This window comes from Labrus mixtus, chromosome 12, assembly GCF_963584025.1.
Source record: "Labrus mixtus chromosome 12, fLabMix1.1, whole genome shotgun sequence".
NCBI lineage: Eukaryota > Metazoa > Chordata > Actinopteri > Labriformes > Labridae > Labrus > Labrus mixtus.
This window is the reverse complement of record NC_083623.1, coordinates 8,266,732-8,288,695: the sequence shown is the minus strand read 5'-3', so window position 1 is coordinate 8,288,695 and position 21,964 is coordinate 8,266,732. Positions and strand designations below refer to the sequence as shown.

The 21,964-nt window shown below is 39.0% G+C and overlaps 1 protein-coding gene across 1 annotated transcript; it reads left to right on the top strand.

Moving 5' to 3' along the window:
• The first annotated feature begins 1,773 nt into the window (after positions 1-1,773).
• On the top strand, positions 1,774-18,568 carry LOC132984802 (disks large-associated protein 2). Its single transcript, XM_061051780.1, has 7 exons — positions 1,774-4,034; positions 11,304-11,662; positions 12,765-12,850; positions 12,944-13,350; positions 13,664-13,755; positions 15,914-16,066; positions 18,100-18,568. Exons 1-7 carry the CDS (start codon positions 3,908-3,910, stop codon positions 18,313-18,315), a joined length of 1,440 nt encoding a protein of 479 aa, XP_060907763.1. The 5' UTR covers positions 1,774-3,907; the 3' UTR covers positions 18,316-18,568.
• The last annotated feature ends 3,396 nt before the right edge of the window (positions 18,569-21,964 follow it).

Here is a 21,964-nt window from a genome sequence, read left to right as displayed (position 1 = left end):
ATTTGAACAGAGTGAGTCACAAAAACAACTGTTCCATTTTAACACACCTGGAACACAGCTTAACTGAGAGGTCTTGATCTCTACACAGTCCATTCGATGATTTATTTGATTTGTTTTGAGTTATTATGTTTTAATATTACACTTCTGTTCAAATTCATTGGTATTAGTATTGTTTCAACCTCTTGCTTTAACCATTGTATACATTGTTTTAAGCGAACAGAGGGGCATAAACTCAGCATAATGTAGTGTCTTTATTTTATGTATCCTAGCATGTGGCAAGGCAGGTTATGGCCAACATAACAGCTTTGTTCTACAAACCACCGCAAATCAATGCTGCATGTAGTTCTAGTAACAACCTGTTCTATGTGCTCAAATTGAAGACACATTTCTGGCGTATCAAAAGGCTTCTTTTAATAAGAGTATTGTTATACTGTTATTAGTAATGTGATCCAACAACGGGAGCATGATTCAGCAAGAAAGGAGAAATACAATCCTTCTATAAACTCACATTCAAAAAAGGTGTTAGGTGATGGGCTTGAATTTAAACCAAGCACATGTTGCAGATTTTAGCTTCCAAGAATGTGTTCATGTGTTATTTCTACGTATGAAGTAATTGACAAGTTAATCTACACAGACTCTTACATACAGTAGTATTCTTCCTATGTATTGGGTATTACAATAGTTCTAAGAGAGCGGTCTGTCTCACCTAATCTGGACAACTCTTTAACCTGAATTGTATTTTAAAAAGGTCTGTTCACAAAGAAATGTTCATACTTCTTTGTACAGTTTCAGCTTGCACTTCTGTTTTGTAGAAAGATCACTTTAATGGCAGCTGCTAGCAGAAAAGCTCATTAATGGTGATATCCAGTGGTGTCACAGTTGTTGTTGGTTCAAAAGTTACATAGAAAAGACTGTTTGAGATCTGAACCCTACATATCAATCTATCATTTTAATGTTGAAGTCATGACCTTTCCTGTAGTGCCACCATCAGGCCATGACTTCCACATGTATTTAATGATTTGACAGCTTTGCTTGAATGTTCTGAAAACTTGCACCGGGGGAATTTAACAATCAGAATTGCATTTTCAGATTCAATTTATTCAGGAAAATCTTGTTTGGTTTAAAGACCCTTTTGCGTCTCTTTTTGGTTGATCTTAAGCAGATTTATTTGGGATGCTAACCACTACTTTATCACTGGTGTAATGGCAATGAAAAGAGATTTTGTAAAAAATATTGTCAGTACATTGATTTGTATTGGTTTGTTGCGATGTATCATACATAAAAGGTTAATCCACATTGCATCCATGGGGGCATCACCACTGTATGTATATATGTATGTGCCTATAACAAACATGCTTGTTTTACTGTACAGCTTTTTAAAACAAAGCTACACAAACCTACTTTTTAAAAGTATGTAAATCCAGTCCAATCAGCTGGAAATACTGACGTACACATACTCAAGTTCTGCTAGTTGTCCTATGTCAAATCACACATCCATGAACTCATCCATTCATCAATCCATGCTCTCATTGATCTATGCAAACCACTAGTGCCATGCCAGAGCTCAATCCTCGACCTGAGGAAATATCTTCACAACTGTTGGGAAATATATGCTAATAATGGTTGGTAGGTATTTTACAAAGAAGTGATCTTTTTGATAAATTAAGTAATTAATAATCCCTGAGGCCATGCCTGTTGTCATAGCATACACTAAAGAGTTCAGACAGAAAATGTTCAAACCAAAAGCCATTTTTTTTTTTTTTTTTTAAATCTGCACATCAGTAAGACTATCGTTACTCGTTTGCCTGGAATATATCTCTACTGTATACAGGCAATTTACTAAAACAATGGATAACTACAGTAAGTAAGAAAAGCCAAGCTACTTTAACTTCATGAACTTTACTTTAATGCAAGTTTCTTTTACGTAGAACTGCTCAGACAGAATAGAAACTATTCAAAGAGAGAAAAGTGATCATACTGCAACAAGAAACTAGTTATGATTGAGAGCAAGTCTGTTTCCATGGTGATGAAGTCAGGAGTCAAACAAAACTTAGTGTTACAACAAGAGCTGTTAAAATCCACATTCACTTCATCACATCTTCAGCCCCCATGCTCATGTGCACAGCTCGTCAGTCATTGCACGTCATTAAGCCTCGATCTACCCTGATCCGAGTAAGAACGGCATCTCACCAGCCTCTTTGCCAGTCTGAGTCCACAACTATATCAAGAACAGCCTCTTGGCACAAATGGAGGGAGTCGTTTCGGAGAGAAGACGCTATCAGAACTTTTCTGAAATTTACGTGTTGACCACAAAGGAGCAAAAGGTTTGAGAGGCCTCTTTGAAAAAGCACAAGAGTGAAGGTCTGTTAAAAACTTTTCTAAAATGATATGCGGTCATGCTTTACATTAAGTCTGTATAGAACTTTTTTTTTAAATCAAATTCCTACATTTATTGCTCTGAAAGCTCAGCAACAGGCTGCGAATTCTGAACATGTGAAATGAGAAAAAAATATATAACTTATCACGTAATTACCACATTTGAAGTGAAGTGGCGCACTTGCACTTTATGTAAAGCATAGCTTAATCTCATGCCCTCTTATATTAAATGTGGTTTTAAAAGAAGTACATTGGTTTTAGAAATATGTAGGTTGGTCGTGCCCATTCGGTATTAGTGAGTTTGAAAAATGGGAATGTTGAAAATGTTACCTTAAAAAAACTCCACGTCCTACAATCAAGCATGCAATGGTTATCCATATACTAGACTGTGACATCATCAGAGGCAGTCCACAAATGTCTTCCTCTTCGGTTAAAAAAAAAAAAAAAAGAAAGAAAACATGTTCTGGGTCGCTTGGCACATCTTTTTCTTATTCACTTTAACTACTGTTTAAGTTTCATTTCTGCTATCTCTACAAAAAACGCCATTCGACCCGCACTGGAATTGTTCCATTGAAGCTCCTGTTTGTGGCGTTTGATTGTAGAGTGTCTTATTCAGCTGTTGATAATTATTGTCTTTTGTCTCTACATGACATTTTTGTTGTGAAAAAAAAAAAATTACAATTTTCTGTGCCTCTCTCAAGAGACACCCTGTACTGCAAGGAGACTATGCTTAAAATTTAAATATTCTTTTACGTTATAACTTTGTTAATTGGCTTTATTTTATGTAGTTTTATTAAATCCCAAATTCTAAAATAGACTTTGTGTTCATATTTATGTTTTTATGATTTCTTCATTGTGTCCTACTTGTATTTATGTTTGGATAGATGATAAGGCTTAGCCCTATATGTTCAGCTTCAGATAATGTACGTTATCTCATGGTGAATGTTTGAGTATAAGAATGACTTACCTGTTGAGCCCAGCCTGATAATTAATCATGATACATGTCAACAGAGGAGGGAAATGCAGATTGGCAAAACATTTCTGGCAAATATTGATTTTCAAAACCTTCATCCTTTCTTGTTGCTTAACACTACCGAGCTGAACTTTGCTATTCCTGTGTTGATCTCATAATTCAATGTTTAAAAAAATAATAATTGGAAGGTGCAAGAGAAGACACTTTGAAAACTATTTAAAACTTGTTGCCAGCGATCTTTGACCATCTGTATCTTAGGAAAAACACAAAGTAGGTGCTGGATTTACGTTGCCCTGGAATAAGAATTAGAGATGTTGTTAATTGTAAGAGAAGAAATGTAAATGTAGTTCACTCAACTGAAATCATAAGCTTGTGCGTTCAGTGATGAACATTAAGCATTGAGGAAAATGTTAATACTGACAATCCAGCATATCTGTGTTTCTTTCCTTCCCTGCCCAACCCTGATTGACTAGATGAGCTAAGAGAAAAAAAAAACATGTTTTAAATAAGTTGTATACCTCTTGGAGTTAGTTGTGGTAGATTTGGTAAGTCAATCAAATGGAAATGTGCATTAGTGTGTTGATTACCTGGGTCTGTCCTTCTAACACAAGCTGCTTGCTCCTTGCAGGGATTCAGTTTCGTCTCCCTACTTCGTGCAGTGTGGACCGCGCTCAGCCACCTCCAGGTACCAGCCGGCCTCCATCTCTTCTTATTTCCCCCATGCAGGCTCTTCTCTTTGCAAAAGCATTTCAGTTGCAGTCATACATCCATGGGTGAAGCAAAGGGGTTCCAGCAATGTTACTAAAAGACGAGAGAAGGAAAAATTCAATCAAAGTGTTTTTCTCCTCGGTTAGTCATAATAAGCTGCAGGAGGATTCATGCTAGAGCTGTTAGCACAAAGGCTATTGTGCTAACAGCTCTTGTGTCACACATTTTATATTGCCTATTTTAAAATAAAGAATGAAAACACTTTTCAAAAAGTCAAGCTTAATAGTAAAACAAATATGGCATGATTTGAAAAGCCTTATGTTGACGTCAGCTCGATACATTCACAGAGCTTGACTACACAGCTTCTGTTTGTTGCTAACGTATCTGCGCCATTTCACATTTTAACAGTTGCACGTCTGCGCCAGAAATACGTCTTAATATCAAACGTCCTATAAACTCCGAACAAAAACTCTTCGACCTCACCTCACTCTCCATTTCTGAGCTCGGTGTAAGTGAAGCCTTCATTTTAATAAGATTCAACTCTTAACTTCTAAGCTGAAGCTGACTTATACCAGCTAAAATTGCTAAATATGATTGCTTATTTTTCAACCACTTGCGTCGTTTTGTCTCCTGTAACCGTGGGATTGGCGCCAACATTACAGCTTGACGTAGCTCACGAGCCGCCCACCGGAACACGTATGTACTCCATAGGTTAAAAATATTTGATTTTAACAGATTTACTTTCATGTGTTCGCTTATTTTTTGTAATACTCAGCAGGCTGAACAATATCGTGCATGTTTTGTGCACCTCGACCTCCTCAGTCCGCTCTTCAACATCTCAAGGTTTTTCAACGTTCAAGCGCCATTAATCGATTGAGGCTCAACTCTGACACTACGAAGGTAAAAAGTCCCTGACTCACTTCTGTTGTATCCTTCATCTGTATATATAGGCAATTAATTCAGCTAGAGCCAGCATGCAGTTTTTGCCACTCAATGTCGCGGTTGTGTTTGATTATATTTATCAATCAATTGATATCATAGATCTTAAAAAGCCCAGAGGACGCATATAGGCCTACGTGTAGGCAAATCTAAAAGAGGATGGTGTGGCTGTGGGAGGAGATAACATGAAGATAAATTGTGCATATGTTGTTACTTCTTTTTGTCAGACACAGAAGCTCGTTCCTGCCTCTGAGCTGCAGGTGCTGATGACATGTCAACATGCTGAATGGCATTTAAACAGGTTCCTCACTGTTTACTTTGAGCCACAAATACATTTTAGCACAGCAGCAACACATACTCAAAGCATGACATTCAGGGCCATCTAGTCTTGGCTGCGCCTCCACTGTGTGGGTTTGTTTACTGAACTGCCCAGTGCAGCAGTGCTAAGCCAAACATTCAAATTCAAACACAGGAAGCCAGCAACAACTGACTCCACAAAGGACAGGATGCTCCCCTGCGCTAATATATTCCAGCCAAACTTTCAGCCAATTGGTTGTAGATTTCAAAAGAAACCCTGGCATCTGCATTTCTCCATGTTAACTTTCTCTCTCAAGTTGTACATCTTCTCAGGAATTGATTGATTTGATTGACGGGCCGTCACTGTATGTTGATTATTATGTAGCAGTGTCTTGAACTCTGGGTCTCATATGTAGGTGGGGAGAGTGGGACGGATCTTATGATTGCATCGCGTTATTGATTATTGAGGGTGTAGTGTCAGTGTCAAGACGGGATTTTCTTCCTCTTTTGCATTGTAATTCCCTGTGTAATGTTTTAATGTCAGCGCAGAATGTTACAGTAAGTCTAGACAAATGACCTTCAGCTTTAATCCGATAGGAAGTTATTTTACATCTTTTGGTTGTGCACTGTTCTGGAAATATCTTCTTTTTTAAAAAAAAAAATATATTTACCTGAACTCAGATATGAAACCATAAGCTAGTATGTGTTGTTTTAAAGTCTGGTATGAGTTAGGAAAGTTTTTCTTAAATCCTTTGGTGCAAATACAAAACTTTTCCTGAAAGTTTAAATAAGTTAAAAGTCCTCGAGGTGCAGAGATGTTTGACTCTGTTTTTGGAATTAATTGTGAATTCCATTATTAATTGAAAATTACAATGCTTCTGTTGGAGCAGATACAACATTTATTTTTCAGAACACAGTCGTAAGTAAGTCACATAGTACTAGATGACTTGTCATTTTAGTCTTGAGATTACAAAACACTCACTGTATAGCTTTCACTTGCCATTATCACACAACCCCAAATGTATATGTCTTCTGTATAAGCCTACATGAAGATGCTTTCGGCCGATGGTCTGAAAATTCTGTATAGTTGATGAAGTTTCCAAAATAATTGACTGTACAGATAGAATAGTCGTACATAAAATCAAGGTTCTATTGAAATGTATTTTAAGGAGGTGTTTGCACGTCCAACTGTCTCATAAGGAAGGTGCGTAATAGTACAAACTATTACTTGAAAAGAAAAAATCCTGCACACTACTCTTGCTAAGTATCACCAATTTATTAGATAAATCACGTTTCGGTCCCTCTGAATCTTTGTCAAGTGTGTTTGAAACATATAAAAAATCATTAGAAAAATGCATTTTAGGAAAATGTTTGGTAGATCACCTTTACCCTGAAGAATATGAATTATGCCTTTTATGCAAAACTAACTGGCAGCTGTTGATGTCAAACATGATGTTTTGAAGGAAAAAGTACTACACTGAACATCTCTCTGGAAGGATTAAAATAGAAATAAGTATAAGATTGTATGAATAAAAATAAAAATAAAAATGGTTGTTGTGTTAAGTACCAGACTACATGTGACCACTGCTCTAATCAATGTCCACACTTAGTTGTGTTCAAAATTACCCTTCCAGCACTTCTTGCAGTTTCAGATTAAAACCTAGAAATTAACTTTTAAATAAAGAGAGAATCATTAAAAAGGCACATACACTGAAATGCCTTATCTTAATCCACTGGCAAAACCCAGTATTGCCTTAAATACACTCTGACTATCTGATTCTATAGTCTGTAGGAGGACATCTGGTGTCTAGTAGATGTAATGGCAACTCATTGAGATTTTTCTTTTTCTCAGATTGAATCAGGCACTTCTCTGAGAAGTATTTTATGTGTTGATATGAGAAGTCAGCATATTAAATGTCTTCCCTAAACATCATTAACCTTGGCAAATAATTGTGTAATTATGCAAAGGACCTAAATGTAGGCGTGTAAGGCACCAAATGTGTTTACAAATGCCAATCCATTTAGAAAGCATAGAAAAAAAAAAGACTGGATAGCAGAAAACTGTGTGCTGCTGACTCAACTTCCAGTCTGATAATGGGCTCATTTAGAGTCATTACCCTACTGAGCAAGTACAGTCACATTCATTACTTCTTCTGCGATGTGACTGTTCACTTTTGGGTCTATTAGTTTCACGTTGTGACTCATTGTTATTCGCTGAGAACATTCATGCTGTGAAGACGAGTAGAAAGCTCGCGAGACCCCATGACATCAACATCGTAGCGCCAACAAAAGTTCACATTTTTCGCTGACAATCTCTTTGAAGCATTAGCTTTTCATTGTTCTGCTGTCACTCCACTGTGACAGATGCCAGCAGGTGTGCAGCCCCGGCCTCTTCTACAGAAGAGAACCAGAAAAGACAAAGATATAAAGACAAATCCTTTTTTATAAAATAGTTTTATTCTACTTATCACCACCATCTATTTTAGTATCTACTTGATATGCTATGAACTACCATTGTTATTTACATTCTTTTTATTTCATTTGATACATTAACACTAGGGCTGGGAATCTTTGGGTGTCTCACAATTGGATTCGATTCTGATTCTTGGCGTCACAATTCCATTTTTGATTTAAAAAAAAAATCTGGATCCATGGATTCAAATTCTATTTATGCATTAGTACATACTTCAGTATCTACTCCAGTCGTCTGTCGGACTGGCAGAATTTCTTGCTGCTCCATTTGGCATTAGCACTTAGCAGGGAGTGACTGATTGGCCAAAACAAAAATAAATCGATTTTTGGAAGGAATCGATTTAAAATCTCAGAAGATAATAATCTTGATTTTTACATAAAACATTTTTTTCCCCCTCCTCAAATTACCACTGTCAAAATAGTAAGTGTGTCAAACTTCCCTCCAACAAATGAATGAACAGCTTGATTAAAAGTAGTATGTTTTGCATTATCTGTAGGTGACATATAAAGTGTCTCGTCTGGACTGTCAAAGAGAAGAACTCAGTTATTCTAAATCAATTATACTGAAATGAATAAACTTCATGGTAGATAAATATAATTCAAATGTTAACTCAGGTACAGAATGGATGTTTTAAATATATAGAATAACAGCGTCAGGTAGGCTATATCTTTCACATGTCTTTAAATAGACTCTATTAGGAAGCAAGAGTGTACACAAATATTTTCTTAACTTTTTTTTGTAGTATTTTCTGCTCAAAAAGATGCTTATTAAAAAAAACAGAAGCCATGGACAAAAAAGAAGAGTATGAGAGGTTCTTGTCATTCAGTGTGCATCTGGTAGCAGGCAATCTGTAGCGTTTTCAGTTTTGAATGTAATGAGTAGAAAGTGTAAAAATAGATCGTGTGGCGTTGCTTGTACCGCCTGAGTCACTCTGCTCTTTTCATTTCAGTATCCACCCACTGTGTCTTGCAGAGCTGCAGCCCCTTTGAGTTGGAAAGAAGTCAAGTCTGTTACTGGATTTAGCTTAACACCATTCCCTGTGGTTGCTTATTTCTTATGCATTTAATTACCTGTAATCCAAAGTGGTTTATGTGTGTGTGTGTGTGTGTGTGTGTGTGTGTGTGTGTGTGTGTGTGTGTGTGTGTGGCTCTGCCTGCACCTGCTCATGGCAGTATACAACCCCTGTCTGGGTAGATAAAGCACAACAAAGCTTGTTATAGGAAGTCGTGTATTTAGTTTGTTGAATATTATCAATATGTAAACTGAACTTTAATGAATAACAGAATCAATTGCAGACAGCACAAATCTTGAATTAACTTATACTTGTATAGAAGGTTTGTACTTTGATACATCTCACAGGTTTGTTATTCTCTATCTATGCAGGCTTTTTCTTAGATAACATTTCAATTGACTTTTTGTTTACTTTGTTTAAAAAGTGGACATTCGTAGATCGAAAGGGAAGCTTACACTTACATCTAGGGGGGGGATTGTTCCCTGGTTGCACAAAAAGGTTCCAATGTAAGGAAACAGATGAGATATTGAGCCTACATCTTTGTTGATTCTTTTTTTACATCATTAAACATTTCCTTTTACATTTATGGTCTCAATTGTCATTTTCATGTCTTCCTCACCATTATCTCTGTTTAAAAAAGATCGGGTCTAATTTTGGTTAAAGGTCACATATTATTCAAAATACACTTCACCATGTTTTTCTAACACTAATATGTGTCCCTAGTCTGTTTACAAACCCCCCCAATCATGAGAAAAGTCCATCCTCTCTGTCTTTCGCCTGCTCCACTTTTCACAAAATGTGTGCTCAAACAGGCTGTTTGGAGATTTTCCCTTTGTGACATCACAAAGGGCAGTAACCCCTCCCTCAGGTGGATGACCATCACACAGCTAGGTGTTTGTTCTGCCCTCTGAGTCTGCCTTCTCACCATCAATATTAAATAATTGGGCATGGTGCAAGAAAGCCCAAGCCACCCAATCCCTTCCAGAGAGGGGGCGTGGTCAGACACAGCTCATTTACATTTAAAGCTACAGACACAGAAACAGCCTGTTCTGAGCAGGGCTGAAATAGAGGGGTTTATAGGCATGATCAAATACAGGATCAGAGTGGATTTATAACAAGAAACTTCACAGACATGTTTTGGGGAGCTCTGAGACTGGTTGAAAAGGAGGATAATATGTGACCTTTAAAATAGACGATAAAGCAGGTTATGCGTCAGGTAGGGCTGGGCGATATGACCTCAAATCGATCTCTTAGACTTCTTTATTGTCATTCGAACTTGTACTTTACAGTGCAGATAAGAACTAAATTTCGTTGCATTTGGCTCGTTGTAGTGCAGGATAAAAACAGCAGCAAGTATATACATAGAATATCACGATGGATTGAACATTTTACTTTTATTACAATTAATGAACGATTATTTCATTTTTGTCATGGGCAAGATTACGTCGGTTAGAGGTAATTAGTGTCAGTTTCGATTATTTTTCCCGATTAATCTCCCAGCCCTAGCGTCAGGGCGCCTGAAAATGTCTGGCTTCAGTAAAGCAATATATTCATTCAAGAAGTAATCACGTCTACAAACAAAAAATAGGAGTCCATCACATCCACTTCTTACAGGTTCTATTTAATAAAGTCATCTATAGACAGATGCCAACATTCTTATTGAAAAAAGCAAATGTGCTTAAGATGTAAAAAAAAGTTTTAAATGAAATACTCAGACAGATTTTAATTGATTGATTCCATTCTTCTTGAAATCAATTATTTCAATCACTTAAACAAAAGTTTGTACATTAACTCTTTAATTCAGCTTGACAAGTTTAAATGGTTCAAATTTAGACTATAACACTAAACCTGAGAGTATTGTCTGTGAATTCATCCATGGCATCTGAACTCATTGATAACCCAGATAATCAAATGTATGAATCTAAAGCTCTGCTCACAGTATCTTCCACAGTTGAGGATGCTGGTTGACTGCTCAGAATCAAAACAAACACAATCTATATCTTTTATGTCCTATTTGCTTTGTGCAACAAAAAACAAACTAACATTTGACCTTCAGTATATTTTTCCACTACTTATTTACCCATTAATTTACTAGGACACTGTTATCTTCCCCAACTTAATGGGTTTTCTAAATGTTAAAAAAGGAAGGGAATCTTTTTGGTTTCCAACTCTGCTTCGAGGTCCATCTTGGTGATTTTCCATCAGATTCTCATTTGCACTTGAAAAACCCAAACTTCTCTCAACCCTTCATTGCACTCCCTTAATAAAAGGCACATTTTACAAAGCTGCTGCTGGTTTTCACCTTACTGACATTACTTGTGCTATAAGTGCTGAAGTGCTCTAACACATACTATAAACTCCCCTCATGCTCTGATGCTCTTCAGTCACACCAGGTGTGATCCAGGTGAACTGCAGCTTTTGGCCCTTGTCAGCTTTTGGCCACGTTTTTCATTCTCACGTTTTATTTTATCCTCTACCCTTGTCTTGCCTTGTCTTCGTCCTCTCATCCTGCTTGTGCTATCCAGCGGTATCATTTCCTACCAGTTACAAGAAGACCCCACCTCCTGTGCCCCCGCGCACCACCACCAAGCCTCTTATCTCTGTGACAGCCCAGAGCAGCACAGAGTCCACACAAGATGCCTACCACGACGGCAGGCATCCACGGGGCGGCCTGTGGACCACGGATAGCCTTGGTCGTCCCATCTACAGCTCCATGGACAGCCTGGACAGCACCAAGGCGGTCACCATGGCCATGGAGTCGGCAGCAGGCAAGAGGCACGCGTCTTTGGGCAGCCACACCTCTGTCCAGACGTGCGACAAAGCAGTGCTGGTGTCCAAGGCCGAGGAGTACCTCAAAACCCCAAGATCCTCTATTGGTATACAGGTAACAACTCACCTGACACCTCTCTCTCTTTTCAGTCACTACTCTGCCTTTATGATAATAACACCAATCCAGTGTGTCTTCTCTGTCTAACAATTTCTGAAGGATATTTTTTTTCCTCACTTTTATTTTGAGAGTTAACACAAAAAAGAGCTGTCCTATAAAATCCAGTCCCAGTAAATCCGTGTCTCAGGGTTCTCTTAAGCAGCTGTCCTGTCCTCCACAAAAATGGTCCAAAAAAAAGACTTTGTAGATTTGTCTTAGTCTCTCTGTTTGTTCTGTTTGTGATATGGATGGTGTACATTGCTGTTCGGTAACAGGAAACTCTAGCTGGTAGCATTGGCCTTAACCTGAAAAAAGTACCTCCACCACAAAATCGAGGATTGTGCGTTTTGTGTTTGTGCATGACTCACTTAGCTAGCCTTTGCTTCTCCTTAAGGCATGTGTCTTCAGTTGTTAGGTCTAACACTGTGTCCTGTGGCTGTCTGTGTGGACCCTGCTTGTTGCCTACACACATCTCCTGTGAGCAATGTTGGCTATTTTTTAACTAAAATGTGGTCCTTGTTGACATCCTTAGATATCACTACATTTATATCCCAAACCATGTGTCATTTCATACCGTTACAAAATTGGTTTTGTTAGTGATTCAAATGTGAAAGTACCAGTTTCAGAATACAGGTGCTCCACCTCCTGCTGAGCATGAAGGACACATGAAAGTGGAGATTGAGAGTGAGACATGAGAGTGTCAGACATGAGAGTGTCAGCCTTTTGTATGTTTCCTGTTTAGCACTTGAAAAGGCACCTGTATTTTTGGGTATCATAATTAAAAATCTAAATATAGAGCAGTTTTTTGGATGTTTGTTAGAGCCCCTGTCCAAGCCAACAAAGCACACCTATTACATTTCTATCTGAAAGACAAACACGGAAACTTGAATCATCTGTGCAAAGTAAAAAAAAAACATCTTTCTTGTAAACATGTGGCAAGTTTCAAAACCTCAAGATTTGATTTGAAGACGATTAGATTTGTATGTACTTATTTGTTTCTGTACATTTTAGTTGTGAACAACACAATGACTAGCACGTGTTTGTTGTTTGTGTTTACCAGGTAGAAAGTGTGACGGACTCTGAGACTGAAACTAAAGGCCTTCCTCAGTTCCATTCTATAGGGATCCAGGTGGAGGATCATAAACGGTATGTTGCTCAGACACAAGACGTCACCGTGTTCTACATACAGTGTGTAGCTGCATTCCTCACATCATGTCTCTGTAACGTGTGGATTTCCAGGCATGGGAGGTTCAAGCGCTCAAACAGCGTGACCACAGCGGTACAGGCAGACATGGAGCTGGAGGGCTTCCCCTCCATGGAGGACAAGGGCCTGCAGTTCGGCGGCGGCTTTGGTCGCCACTCTGAGCCCAGCACGCCCACGCAGTACGGCGCCATCCGCACGGTGCGCACGCAAGGCCTGTTCAGTTACAGGGAGGACTACCGGCCTTCCAGCGGACCCCCCAGCCCTCAGCCTGAACCCTGGCTGGTCGAACCCAGTCTGCAGGGCGCGGAAGCGGGCCGAGTCTCTCCCCTCCGCAGGGACGGCAGCTGGTTCATGCAGCTCCTTCACAATGAAACCAAACGGCTTGAAGGGTGGTGCAAAGAGATGGAGAGAGAGGCAGAGGAGCATGACCTGTCAGAGGAGAGTGAGTGTCCTGAGGGAAACTACATTCATGTCAAAGCAGGTGCTGTTTTTGTGTTCAGAGGTCCATGATTTTTGTATATTATTCTGTGATCTTTCATTTTCTGCAGCATGTGCACAGTCACAGTATTAGCTGGCATGTGGTTGATGAAAACACAGAATCTTGATAGGCGTTCTGTGAGCAGATTGGATGCTTTTAAAAGAGTGAAAGACATTTTTTATCTCTGCCAAGCAGCCAGTGAAACAACCAGAATCTCTCTCTCTCCCTCTCTCTCTCTCTCTCTCTCTCTCTTTGTTTTTTTGTGTGTGTCCATCAGTCCTCGGGAAAATCCGGAGCGCAGTTGGAAGTGCTCAGCTACTAATGTCTCAAAAGTTTCAGCAGTTCTACTGGCTGTGTCAGCAGAATCTGGTGAGTGCTGTACATTTGTGAACACCGTATCGACCCCACACGCCGTTAATATTCTAAATAGAGACACCCAAAAGATCAGAAGCAAAACTTGTTGATAGGCTACTCTTTCCCCGAGCCGCGAGGAGGTGCTCGGCCTGACGCTGCACTTGTGCGCATTCCAGAAATAGACCACAGGGATCAATAGTGAAGCAGTCCCTCTGCCGGTATTGACCCTGCAGTAAACGGAAGGGGAATTCCAATAGGAAGCAGCACCAGCGTCGAGGCTTTTCATTAATGCAGGGAGGCAGCGTTTTGAATGGGATCACAGGGGTTGAGTAATGGACTGCCAAACTGTCTTTCTGTTTCGCTCTCATGCCACGTTGACTGAAAACTCATACCTTTTCTCTTACCAACTATCCACTCCAATAGTCAGCTAATACGAGAGGATCATAGTTTCATTAGTGGGAATGATTCGGCAGATATAGGAGAAAGAGACGGGGACAAAAGACAGCCAAGAACTTCATCACACCTTTTATGAAAGCGTATCAAATTTCCTAAATGAAATGCGAAAACCTCGCGGAGGTTGTTGAAATGTGCCCGCTCTCTCCGAGGCCACAAGCGCGTGTCTTAACTCGTGTGTTGCTCTCTTACGGATGGCTTCAGGCAGCCCTCTCTCCATCTCTCCCGAAAAGATAATAGGATGATGAATTAGGTCTAACATCGGTAGTGACAAGCCTTAGATTGCCCTGAGCTTTAAGACGTGTCTGAATGAGAGAATGACTCTTTTTTTTTTTTCTCTCTCCCTGCTGGAAGGAGGGTGAACTGCATGGCGTGTGTCTATAGGGTTTGATTTTAGAGGCCTGTCCTTGTTCAAAGATCACACTCGTCCTCTCATTCTGTGGAGATGAAAAGATGGCTGCCTGATTGGGTCATTTATGGTTTGCAATTTCCACAACATCAGTCAACGACATGTGCATCACACAACAACAAGCAGCAACTATGAGCACCAGGTAGATGTAATTTCAATGTCATACCATAGTGATATTACCATAATATTATGTTTTGGTAAAAGAAAGGAAACTTCTAAAGAGGGTTCATTAGTTTACATCTATGATGCTTGGAAAACAAAGTGTGTTTTCCTTCTGGATGTATTCTTTCCCTTCTGCATCATGTGATCTCTAACATGGACTGTGATGATTTTTAAGTGTACACCAATAGACAAATGCATTAAAAATATATATTAAAATGGCAAAAATGATGTTCCCAGGCACTGATAGTGTCGTTTATGAACCAGTGTTAGTGCTGTGCTGCCACACAGTGGTGGGAACAGTAAGGTTCAAATATTGAGGTGTTTAGTTTTCAATATAATTATTTAGATAAATTGTGGAGGGCTGTTTGGTTGTTTATTTTAAAAACATTTTTTTCAGAATTATGTTATTCTCTTGTCAATAAAAACACACAACATAAGACAATAACAAGTGTTTACAATTCGGGTTTAACCACATTGTTAAACTATTTGTCTTCTAATTTTGGAATAACAATTTATTCTATCTTTATTCGATGATAGCACATCGTTTTAATCACTCATTATGTCTGCTCTGATGTCACCTTATAACCATATCACACACGTCCAATACAGCAGGCACACACACACACACACACACACACACTGACGGCCCAGTGTGAGCGAATCAGACCAGAGAGCAACAAACACGTCTTCAAACTTACCATTTCAAGATTAACTGAACTCTCCTGATCACAGTAATCCACCAGACTGAGTCCCCACGATTTAAATCCAGTAGAAGATTTAATCCAAACACGTTACATCCATAACGATCCACAGAACTGTTTAAAAACTCCGCTGACCTTTCTGACCCTTGATTAGCAGTTTATAACAGCCAATGGGAGCCTTTGTGAAAGTTGAAGCCGCCCCCTGTTCTGACGGCCAATTGTAGGCAACTGTGCCGATGACTGACATCTCTTATAACCAATGAAATGATCTAAACATGGACCATGCTGCTTTTATCAATTAAATGATATGTCCTAATAAATGAGCAGGGAACACATCTTTTGGACAATCCCAATCCCATGTTACATTTTTATACTAAATGTATCATGAAACAGGTATTGAACTGCATGGTTTCGAACTGGTAACACAACTAAAGGTTATTTTCTCCAGGACCCCAGTGCCATGCCCAGACCCACATCTCAGGACCTGGCTGGATTCTGGGACCTCTTGCAGCTTTCCATCGATGACGTCACTGCCAAGTTTGATGAGCTGCAGCAGATCAAGAGCAACCAGTGGCGGCTGGTAGGGAGCCCAGAGAAGAAGGTAAAACTGGGAGCTGTGTTTTTTTCCCCCCCTTGGATCAACAGCCACACACACACACACACACACACACACACACATACACACAGACACAGAATTGGGATCATTAGTGTTAATGGGCTACAGATGAACTTGCAGAAAAATGCAGTAACAAGATTTGCCCTTCTTTTTTTAGGCTCGTGACCAGCAGGAGGTTAAACGTTCTTATCATAACACTGCAGGGACAATGTTATTAGACAACAGCAGCTCAGCTAAAATAAGAAGCAACATCCTTTCAATTTATTTTCTGTTTGGGATGTGTTTGAACACAGTGTTTGAACACAGTGTTTGAACACATAACTGGCTATTTGTACTTTATTCTTTGCTTAACATTTACATATAACACGGGTTAAGACTCAACAGGTGTCAAGGTGAATCAATGGAGGTAAGTTCACCACTTTTTTAAGGTCCTCTCATATCACAACAGAAGTTTGACTCCAATAAGCACACGGCATGATCACCAGTGCCCTAACAACGAGATTTAATAGAATAATGCCATATCTGATTAAATGTTTTAGCTACATATCTAAGGGGGGGGGGGTCAAAATATGTAGAGCAAAGTCTGAGTTCCAAGAAGAAGAATATACAAAATGATTAGTTGGTTATTGCTAGATCAAATCAAATATTAATGGTCAGCAGTTTAAAGAGCCAGCAGCATTTTATAAGAGTGGTGCTTGTTGATAAGAGAGCCACGTTGGTTAGAAGCACATTTAGACTGTAATGTGTTCTTAGAGATAGACGAGATCCTTCAGGGCACTTTGATAATTATCTTCATGCTACACTTGTAGTTGTAGAGGACTTATTTACCTCCAGCAGTTAATGGGCACATTGCAAGCGCCATGAAGCTGAGCTCTAACGGTGACACAGATGCTCTTCTCAGAGCAGGCGCAGTTTTACACTAACACCAGAAAGAACTTGTCCTGCATTCACATTTTACTCATTAAGAGTTTTAAAGTTGAACGTTTTCTTTCTCTACAAGTTTTCAAAGATGTTAATGCTCGGCAGTGTTCAGGCTATATAATCAATACTAGTTTGCTGTGGATTGAGCAAACTGCAAAAAGCTCCCGGGTCAAAATTAGGCAGATTTAGTCCAGACAATATTTTTCTGGCACACTAATACACAGCGCTGTACTGACAGTGGGAGCTCTGATTATGAAGTTTCATACTTTGGACTCTGGTGGACCATTTCTATTCTCAATCTGTGACACCAACGTTTGGGCAAAGTGTCCCAAAACAACAGGAGTCCATGCGTACAGTCCAGTTTAGCCAAAGCAGCACGCTTCAACATTTATAATCTTTTCAGCCCAATTTCCTAATCAAATTATTTCTGCTTCTTTGGGAGTGCTGAATATTGCTATTTTCTGCCTCAAACCCACAATTATGAGTTCTGGGTCTGAGCTGAATAAATTATCTCTTGTTTATCCAAAATGAGATCATTTTTATTTATCAAATCAAATAAGAACTTTATCAAATTACCATTTCTAGAATGAAAAATATCGCTGTTGTGTGTTTTGTAATCTACCATGAAGGGTGTGTAAGTGTTGAGCAGTTTATTCAACATGACTGATTAGAGTAACAGTTCATAATCCATTAGGTTTATGGGTTTGATATATCCAGAACAAATCAATACTGATCACAGTTTTTTTTCTCATACTTAATGAATCCCTGAGGGGAAATTCTGGTTTACACTCTGTTATCCAGATTCATGCTTCAGTTCACACACACACATAGGCCAGAAGACACACGAGTGGAAACAAACAGCACCAATTGACTTGCATTCCTGCACAGGGGGCGCAACAGAGCAAGGCAGGGCACCTCTGCATTACTCAGGAAGCGACATGGTACCTCTCCAACCACTAGACTGACTTCCACACTCTTGAACCAGCGTTTTTTCAATGGTTGCATCTCTAGAATCGAATGTTCTTCTTGATGTTTTGCTTAGTGTATGACCCTCATGATTGGATACCTTGTTTTATCATGTCATCCTGTTTCCTTAGGAGCGAAAGTGGCCCCCACCATTGCCAAAGCGGCCATCCAAGGGGCGTGGCAGCATGATGCGCGAGCGATCTCTGGACCTTCAGGACCGCCAGCGACAGGAAGCTCGCAGACGCCTCATGGCTGCCAAACGAGCAGCTTCTTTTAGACAGAACTCAGCCACAGAGAGGGCAGACAGCATCGAGATCTACATCCCCGAGGCCCAGACGCGACTTTGAGGTCCACGGACTCGTCCTCATCTCCCCCCCCCCCCCCCCCCCCCCCTCACCCACCCACCTCAACCTTCATCCAACACCAGCTTGTGATGTCACATCCAGCCTCCCCCTGCTGTCAATCGACTGTCACTGCAATCAGCATTCTCTGGTTTGTCCCTGCTGCAGCTACACCCGGCAAGATTTACCAAATTGTTATAATGTGGCACTGCCAGAGGGAAGAGGCCCCCGTTTTTGTTATCAAGAGTGACTAATCAGGTGAGTCAAACATTATGAAAGAAATTTGAGAAAACAGGACTCACCAGAATTAGACCTTTATACTTAACAATTTGGTCAAAACTGAACATAGGCCAACAAGGTAAAAGTGGCACTATCTAACATGTGAAGTTGCCTGGTGTAGCTTGAAAGCAACGAGGAGTCTCCTCTTTGCCCCCAGGTCCTGCACCACGAGAATGAGCTGCTATACTCCAGATTAAACATTTCACCAGCTTTTTATTTGAGCAACACTTACTCAAGTCAGTGTTTGAGTGGGTCATAGCCATTACTGGTAAACAGTCAGTCCTCTCTAGACAGGGCGACGCTATTCTTACCAGATTACCACAAAATGTATCGATTAAAGAGTTTCTCACCAGCAACAATGGTCCAGGGCTAAACTGGCTACCTGTGTGAGGAAACGGCTGCTGAAGAGATTTGTGTTTCCTGCTGTCTTTACAAAGTTTTAACACCTTTAAAAATATGAAGGTTATTTACTGCTTACAGAAAAAAAAAATATATTTTTGTAAGGTGCAGCAGTCAAAACCTTTTTACAAGTTGGTTGGTTAAACTTGGTACTTTTGTTGATCAAATTCTCCCAAAATGTCCTGCTGATTTGTTGTCAAAAAGTTAATCAATGGAACCATAATAAATATTGGAGGTGCACAACAAGAAGAAAACACTACCTTTCTAACTGTGCATCATCTGTTTTGAACCAGGCATGCTGCAGCTGTTGACCAGTGTTGCTGTTTGAGATCAGAAAACAAGGCTAAAAATCCTAAACCATGTCATCAGCATTTAGTCATAGTCATTTTTGTAACCCCCCCTCTCCCCCCCCCCCACCCCCCCCCGCCCCTTAGGACTTGACTTTTTTAAAGCTATGTATGTTATTTGCTGCTGGATACATTTCCATTGCAGAACAAATATGAATTATTAACAAATGACAAAAGATTTTTGCGCAGCCTGGAAGAGGTGACTGTATCGAACAATGCATTTTGCACCTTATAATATTCATGTTTGTATTTCCAAGGGAAATGTAGTTTATGAAGCTCATGTGATATTGTTGCAGTTGAATTGCAAGGACAGACATGGAAAATTTACTACAGAATCTCATGTTACTCTATAGGTCATATAAACTGCACCTTTTGTTCTTCTGTTTTCATTTCTTTCTGGAGCCGTTCAGGCCTTTTAGTATTACGATATAGTGATTATGACACTTTTAAATATACTTACAGTATCTATCATACAACCGTCATCACAATCTACAGTATACATTTAGTATTTATAGTTGAAACAGTTGTGGGTTGATTTGACAGTGCATTTGCTTATTAAGGGTTTTTTTTTCTCTCAGCTATTAGAAACCGTATCTCATAACACACTGCATCCAACCTTTTGTTCCAAGTGGGGCATATTAAAAAAACACTCCTGTTGTTACTTTGATCTGCTCATGTAGTCTAGGAAAAACAGGTGCAAATGACACTTTAACAATATTCAGTTACTATAGTAAATGGTGCTGCTTTTTACTCTAAAACTGTTGTCCTTTACCCAGTCCTATGTGCACGCACACACACACTCAAGGACTTTTTAAAACAGAGATTTATTAACATGGTGCCAGTCCTCTCCGAGACGACTTGTGGTAGATTGTGACTCTAGAAAAGATCATCTTTGCAATGCTCTTGCCCTAATGAGGAGAAGGTCAAATGGTTTCACTTTCTTTCTTAAATGCAAAGAGGTCAGGGAAGTTTATTTGAGCAGACGAGAGAGATTTCAGGCTTTGACATTCAACCAACTTTAAAGTTACATTTAAGATGCCTAACCTGAGCCAAGGGCAAAAAGCTACAGCTTGCTGCACAAACTGTATCGTACCGCTCCATCATTTGTAAAACCACAACAATACATGCACATTTTCCATTTTCATATCTAACCCCAGCTTACAAAAACAAATGACATAGGGCCACTTCTAATGCTGCAGTACAATGTTTGATGTTTCCTATTTTATTGTAATGACAACAACACTCAGTAAGAGATTAGTTCGCTTGCTTTAAATACTAAAGCAGTGAGTCGTTGCGTACATTCTTCTGACCAATACCTGAATTATTTTACTTTGTGTAACTGTGTACATTAGTGCTAAATCTGAAACCTTTAGCTACCTTACCAGACAGCCTTACAAAAATACTAATGAATGTAGAGCCCCTAACCAAGCAAAAAAAAGTCAGCGCACACAAACGAGCCGATGCTAAAAACCCGGCTGAATTGGACACTTTTAATTTAACAGTAACTGAACTCACTTTATCGTTAAACTGCTTTCTTCTATTTAAAAAAAATAATGGAATAATGGAAGAGAACAGCTAAACTTTCAAATGTTTTATTTTGGCCTCATTTCTACAGAAGTCGTAAAGAAAAAAATGATTGTGATGTATTTTAAACTAGATTCCCCGTAGGTTTCATAAATATAGGTTTAAATGAAGCGCAGCCCTGAACCGTTTATGTTCACAAGTCCTTGTCGTTTATAATGAGAATACAGTTAAAGGAACATGCTGTTTATGAACCATATAACCTGTTTTTAAACTGAAAGATCTATAGGTTGTGTTTTATTTCTTACTGTGCCCCAGTCACTGTAGAATATAGGAATATAAATTAAAGGTAAGATTAGTTTTCTTTAAAAAAGACATTCAAGTGCATTTTATAATGGAGGCTGGAATCAAATGGCAAGGGCTCACTTTAGAGTTCAATCAATTCTTTTTTACTTGAGGGGCTTTACCTCCAACATAAACACATTAATTGTCTATATTGCAGAAACACTTTTAACAGATTTTATGCTTTTATTCTGAAAACAGAAACTCAGTTTTCTGAAACTCTTTCCTCTTCTAGTGCTTAAAATTTTATTTTTTGGTCTAATTTAACCCTCTTAACATTATTCAAACACGCCAAGGATGTAAACGTTTTCATTCATAATTACAGTTAATTTAAGTTATAGTGACAAGTGTCACCTGTTTCGTCTTCCTCACATGACAATCGTCAGTCAAGTCTTTTTTCTTTCCATTTTTTCACCTTCAACACATCTTTTCGAAAAGTGAAATATTCAATATGTTTATAACTAAGACTTTATCTATGAACCTATTCTTGGTATGGTTGGTCAAAGTTTATTTATTTATAATTATATATCTATATATGTATTATAATATCTATTTTATACAGGCACATTTTAAGAGAAAATCCTATGGAAACATTTAAAAAGCTGAGAGAGAATTTAAATCAATCTATGAAAGTAGAGCTATTTAAGGCTGGCTTAAAAGTATAAATAGTAAAAATACATTTAGTAGATTTTAATTAGTGCCACTGTTGGGTGGTCAAAAATATACGTAGGTTTTATATATCTCATTATCACCATCTCACTGGTGAA